Below are 6407 nucleotides of genomic sequence, written 5' to 3'. Positions count from 1 at the left end.
TATATATATATATATATATTGTTTTAATATATATATTTTTTCTTTGCTTCTGGGGATTCTACAAATGTCTCCCCCCCCCCCCCCCAGAAGCAAAGATTTGAGTTAAAAATGTATATATATATATATTCAAAGATTTTCACGCATTTTCCAGATTTTTCATTTTCCAGTTCTACAACCTGCCGCGCTATGAGCTTGTATATTTGCCATTTTTGAATAGCCAAAGAAATCTAAAGTGACACATTCCCGGATTGAATGGGTTAACCTCCGTTTTACCTCCTCTCATCCCATCTCCTCTCCTCTCCCCCCGTTCTCACCAGTTCCACGTGGGTGAGCTGCTTTGCCAGTGTGTAGGGATCGTTGCAGATGGAGAGCATGTCCTTCTGGATGGGGGGGGACTTGGTCTTGAAGGCTACCAGCTTGTCAGAGATGGAGGAGGCATTGAGGGAGACCTTGACTACGTTCTCCTCCCCCTGGCTCACCAGAGCCAGCTTCTGACTCAACGTCTGCAGCAGCTGATTCAGGCTCTTCCAGTATGCCTGACGGGGAGAGGAAAGGAGAGGGGAGTGGAGGAGAAGATTGTTTATTGTTGCAGTTCACATCCTACAGATTGACAGGCATTCCCTCATCATCATCATCATGTCATTTTTATCTCACTACCATTAAGAATGGCCACGTTGGACAGCTGCTTGTTGTGTATGTGTAAGTGTATGTGCGTGCGCATGTGTGTGCGTGCATGTGTGTGCTAGAATATGTGTCACGCCTGCTTCCCTTCCTCCAACTGAGCAGCAGGGCATGAGGTCAGCAGGTCAGACTCTCTCACAAATTACCCAGATACACACACACACACACACACACACACACACACACACACACACGGTGCTGCAAATAGCAGCACATTTATCACCGCCTGCCTCCTCCCTCCATCTCTCTTCTGCTCCATCACTCCATCCTCTCCTCCTTTTTCTCTCTGTGCCCTGAATCCCATCCACCCTTTTAGTTTCCACCCATCTCTCTCCATCTGCTTTTCCCCGGAGGCTGAAGATAATATATAGAAACTCCTCTGTGGTCCCTTCCTCTTACTCCACCTCCATGTCTCTCTCTCTCTTTCTCTCTCTCCCCCCTCTGCCTGTCTCTCTCCCTTTCCCTCTCTCCATCTGTGTCTCTCTCTTTCTCAGTACAGGTCAAAGTCTATGTCGTACTGTACTGTATGTCGTCGCTGTCAAGTGGAAACCTATTATGTCCAAAACCGTAACTTTTCAGGGAGTGGAAAAAAAAACCTGGGTTCCATTAGGTCCGATATAGTTATTATTTAGTCAAAAGCTTGTATTAACTCCCTGAGTGCCAGGATTGCCAGAATTATTTCAGAATTGATTCTGAAAAGTGCCAGAGTTTTTTTCACAGAAAACAAAAAGTGCTTAGGAAGCGAGATACAGCCTTTTTCAGTTCTAAGTTAAACAAGGAGTGGATGGAGCTGCACATCTTCAGATGCTGATATCTTGGGTTCTGAACATGTTTTTTTTTTTTTACTATTTTTTCAAAAACACGTCAAACACGTTAATGGCACCCAGCGCCATAGCGGTAAAAACACGTGAAACACGTTAATGGCACTCAGTGAGTTAATACTTTTCATTGGTTAAATATTTGTAATATTTATAATACCCACAGACTTTCACCCACAGACTATGTTTTCGTTTTCAACGAAACATAACGAAAATAGCAGATGCTCACAACGCGCCACGACGCGTCACAACGCGGCGCGACACCGTCATACAACGCAGTATAAATCGGGCTTAATCTCGTGGCGAATGTTTGCTCTGAACTAGGCTCACCTCATCACAGGGGGCGATCCTGTGGATGATGTCCTTCAGGCGAGCCACCATCTTCTCCTCCCTGAAGTCAGATGGAAACGTCTCTGTCCACTCTCTGAGCAGCTGCAAGATCTTGGGTCCAAACTTACGCACTTTGACCTGTGGTGGTTCAGAATGATCAGATCTGCGTGCATGTTTCTGTTTCTGTTGGCTGTACTTTGATTCAAGTTTAGAGGAAGCTTTCCTTAAAATACCAGCCATTAGTACAAGCCATTATACAGCTAGGCTACAAGTGTCAGCTCATTGTTTTTATATTCGGCAGCTTGGGCCATGTCCACAGGCTGGTGGTCAGGAGCTTGAGGATTATGGGGTTGTCCAAGTGTAAAGCAAAGCAGCTTGCAAAATATTTCTCAATCTCCTCCATTATAGGCAGTCGATCCATCGGAGGAGAAGGTGCTTCCTGTACCAATATTTTTTCTCCGGTGTTGGTAATATGGCAGACTGAAGTGTATGACCCATGTTAACTGTGAATAAGTTCTGGCACATTTGTTGTTTATATTCTGAACTTGGATTCAAGCACTGAGACACATGTTGTTTCGAGTGTGCGGGACATCAAAAGCAACTGAAAAATATTTGTGCCCTTGTAATGTATTTTATAAATGTGGACTCAAATAAATAAATTGAAATGTGTGTGTGTGTGTGTGTGTGTGTGTGTGTGTGTGTGTGTGTGTGTGTGTGTGTGTGTGTGTGTGTGTGTGTGTGTGTGTGTGTGTGTGTGTGTGTGCGCGTGTCCGTGCGCGTGCGCATAATATGTGTATGTGAGTGGGCTTGCATATGTGCATGCATAGAGCGCAACTGACCGTGTCCAGCGGACTCTGGTCCAGTTGTTGTTGTTTAATGCACAGTTCACACACTCTGGCCAGCAGCTCCGGAGGGGGAATGAAGAGTCGTGCGCTCAGCAGGAAGGTGAACACGTAGGCTTTCTGTCAACGGGGGGGAGAGAGATACTGTCACCGTCCATGACAACACAGCAGCTTTTACAACGGCGGAGCGTCTGCAACTGAGCTGCTGCACCGATGAAGCTCTAGAGCAGTGGTTCCCAAACCTTTTCATGTGAAGGACCCCCAAAATGATATATTGTATTTGGCTGCGGACCCCCGTCTCATATTTTGTGACAGTGACCTCCAGAAACAAAACATTTTGTTAAACATGTTCGCTCCAAAAAATATATTTATATTCAAAGATTTGCAAAACTGTTCATGATTTAAAAAAAATAGCAGATATACAAGCTCATAGCGCGGCACTCACGCTATGAGCTTGTATATCTGCTATTTTTGAATAGCCAAAGTATAACAAAATATGGTTAGTGGTTAAAATGATTGTGACGCTAATTTAGTAACTCATTCTAACTAATTTAGCTGAGGACCCCCCCCCCCCCCCCAAAGGACCCCTGGGTCCCCACTTTGAGAACCAATGCTCTAAAGCAGCTATTCTCAACCGGGGCCTTGAGGAAATAATTGCAAGTGGGCCCCCAAATAATTGGCAAAACACTATGATTTTGATGATAATATGACATTAAAATATTTTGTAGAAACAATGTCATTCTTTAAAACCTTGGAAAATGTGTGAAATAGGAGCTTAAATAACTATGTTGGTTCCATTGATCCAAGCCGGAACACAATCGATTGATTCATCATTAAAATAAACACACGCTTTATCCCCTACTAGAGTTTCGGGGGGCTACGCCCCCCTCAACCCCAGCCGCGCACGGGGCCCAGCGTGGCCGTGTGTATATTGGGGGAGCCAAATCGCCGGAGTGAAACTGTGGAAAAGTTTTTTTGAAAAAGGAAAAAATTTGAAGAAATAATATTTGTTATGTTTCAGGGGGTCCACAGGGGGTCCGCGGACCCCCTGATGGTCCACTGACCCCCTGTGGAGTGTTGGGACGCGCGGGGACACCCCTGGAACATTGCGGACCATTTCGGTGTTTTTTTTTTTTTCATGAAGGTGGTTGCTTGTTTCTGGCGCAGGCTGTGCAAACCTGGCAACCCAGCGCATGCTGCCGCACGTTTAAGTGGCGTAGCGTCATGAGGGTCAGTGGGGCCGTGGCTCGGTCAGTGAAGACCCTGTAGTGCGGATGATATGTGGCATAGAGGGGCAGATTGTAAATCCACAGAGGAAACATCCGTGGGCTACCATTGGTTCAGCGATGTGTGCGGTCGCCCTGCGGCCCCTCCTCCTCCACCAATGTGCAGTATTGAGAGCCCTGACGTCACAACAATTGGAGCGATGGGCACTGCACTGTGGTTGGTTAGGGTACACCTAGGGCCCAGGTAGAACCCAGTTAAAGCCTGCATGGGCAAACCCAGTTAGGACCCGCCTTGGTCCCACATAAACATGGCTAGTTGGGGCCCACCTAAGGGCCAGGTAGAAGCTACTTATAGCCTGCATGGGCATCGCAGTTGGGACTGAAGTGGATGCCGCTGACATTGCTGACATGGGGTCCATATGGTTTAGCCCACCTTGAAACCATATGGGAACTACGCTGGCATGCTGGCTGTAATGCAAACGCTGCATCATACCTGCAGTGTGTAGTTTGATGTTGTGTGTGTAGCAGATATACCTGCAGTGTGTAGATCAATGTCCATAGGAAAGTCAATGCCCAGCAGTGTTTTTTTTCCCCAGCAGAGTTTCTAGTGTCTCTGTGTCTGTCTGGAAGAGGTTGCACATGAACTCTGCAGCCGCACTGAGGCGCTCCAACACAAACACTCTGACATTAAGCTGCTTCAGACAACAAACATCAGCACCACGCTGCTGTTTGTCCAAAAGACACAATATCTCCTCTCCCACCGACGTCATGTGTTCATTTATCGACAGCCGTACAGACTCCTTTTGACACATTTTACGTCGTTTATCCAGCTCTCACTGACTCTCCACATCGGGCTGTTATTTTGCTGCGATCAAGTGAACGATGTGAGAGATTAGCTATCACAGACGGACGGACAGGGGGTGAAACATAGTCTTGCGCCATGCCTTTCGGCCTGGCGGAGACAATAAAAAAACGAAAGTAAAGGAAATGGCCATTTCTGCAACAGAAGTAGTCAATAAACTATGCTATGAAAACATGGGCCACATTGGCAAAGAATGTAAGAAAGAGGCAATCATGTAGAAAATAGCCGATCTCCAAGCTTACAAAGCCTGTCAACGTGAGGCGTTTCGAGCTTGTAGATCGGCTATTTTCACAATATTTACGTGTGGAACGGAGTCAAACAGAATGGGGGGGTCCCAGATGAAGTACGTGTATTCCCTACCTCTGTTGAATACACTTATTGTAAGTCGCTTTGGATAAAAGCGTCTGCTAAATGACTGTAATGTAATGTAATGTAAATGTATTTGGGGGGGGGGGGGGGGCGTGAAAGGGTTGATAAACACTGCTCTAATCGGAGCGAAATTATCTGAAATTACTACATGACCATAATGCAGCCTAACATGTGTTGCACGGGGCGGTCCTGCCATTACGTTAGTTACTGTAGTTGCTGTGGAGCTACATAGTTCTCCAGAAGACACACACAAACATACACCATCTACAATGGACGAACTGAGCAGCAATATAGACATTCACCACACGAACGTGCATTGTTGACAAAGTGATTGCACAGCCGCTGCAGGCATGACAACCAGGTTAGCGTTAGCGACATGGCAGCTATCACAGCGCCCTGTCCGTCGTGCTGCAACTGCCTGTGATGGCTACAGCAGTAACAGCAAGCTGTCTGCGATGCCATTGTCTGGAGACTGCTGTTAGCGTGACACGACCAATGAGAGTGAGCGCTGTAGTTGTTGCTAAGATACGGTGGCGTCTCTGCCCCATAGCTTGTAGATCTCTCACACATGATTGGCGTAGGCTGCGTTGCCAGGTCTGACTTTGTGTCTAAGCAATGGTGGGCTTATTTTTGCGCGCCTTTGGGCTCGTTTGCATTGTGCGCACGGCAGCGCTTGTTTAGCGTACGTCAGCGCGACGTGGCAACGGACGTGGCAACGTGAAAGGTGATTGGCTGGTGAAAAGAAACACCCGACGTTACACCAGAAATGGTGCCTGGAGAAAATGGTGACCAAAAAAAAAGTTTGGAAAAAAAGGAAAAAACCCCCGCAGCGGCTGCGTGCTGTTGTGGTGATGAGGTCGTGCGCACGGTAAACGGTACGAAGCTGGCTCCCCTTCCGTTTTGTCCGACATTTGGTGAGTAGAATTAATTATGTTGCGCGGTGGAAAAGGTGTAGTGACCAGTGAGATGTCCCCTACGCGAGGCGTAAATTCAGCGCGGCCGCCGTGGCGAGTCAGTTGGCCACATGTGGTCTGGCGGTGCGTTGTTTAGTCGATAACAGAGCTGTGGGGTGTGGACACCGAGGGTGCGGAAGTTGGTCGCCATTTATATAGTTAGATAAACGGTATTTTAAACAAAATCGTTTTCCATCACTTTTTCTTCTCTCTCTCTCTCAAGCCTGATTTATACTTTGTCGCACATCATGTCTCGCTCACCTAAAAACCTGCTGCTCTACGAGCTCACAATGTGCACGTTGTGAGCTTGTAGATCAGCTATTTTC

At 46.9% G+C, this 6407-nt stretch overlaps 2 protein-coding genes across 7 annotated transcripts in view; one reads left to right on the top strand and one right to left on the bottom strand.

Annotated features, from left to right (window-relative positions):
* tmem126a (transmembrane protein 126A) overlaps nucleotides 1–6407 on the top strand; it is a 274616-nt gene that overhangs the window by 10488 nt on the left and 257721 nt on the right.
* LOC311033745 (ras-GEF domain-containing family member 1C-like) overlaps nucleotides 1–6407 on the bottom strand; it is a 28008-nt gene that overhangs the window by 6671 nt on the left and 14930 nt on the right. For all 6 annotated transcript variants that reach the window (XM_084041372.1, XM_084041375.1, XM_084041374.1 and 3 more), the window contains exons 3-5: nucleotides 2669–2791; nucleotides 1830–1967; nucleotides 315–536 (exon numbers count right to left, since the gene is read on the bottom strand). In XM_084041372.1, the coding sequence (XP_083897498.1) occupies nucleotides 315–536; nucleotides 1830–1967; nucleotides 2669–2791 (483 nt within the window). The remainder of the gene's footprint in view (nucleotides 1–314; nucleotides 537–1829; nucleotides 1968–2668; nucleotides 2792–6407) is intronic.

Source organism: Gymnoscopelus microlampas (genome assembly GCF_963454915.1).
Source record: "Gymnoscopelus microlampas genome assembly, chromosome: 18".
Taxonomy (NCBI): Eukaryota; Metazoa; Chordata; class Actinopteri; order Myctophiformes; family Myctophidae; genus Gymnoscopelus; species Gymnoscopelus microlampas.
This window is presented reverse-complemented; position numbering and strand designations above follow the sequence as displayed.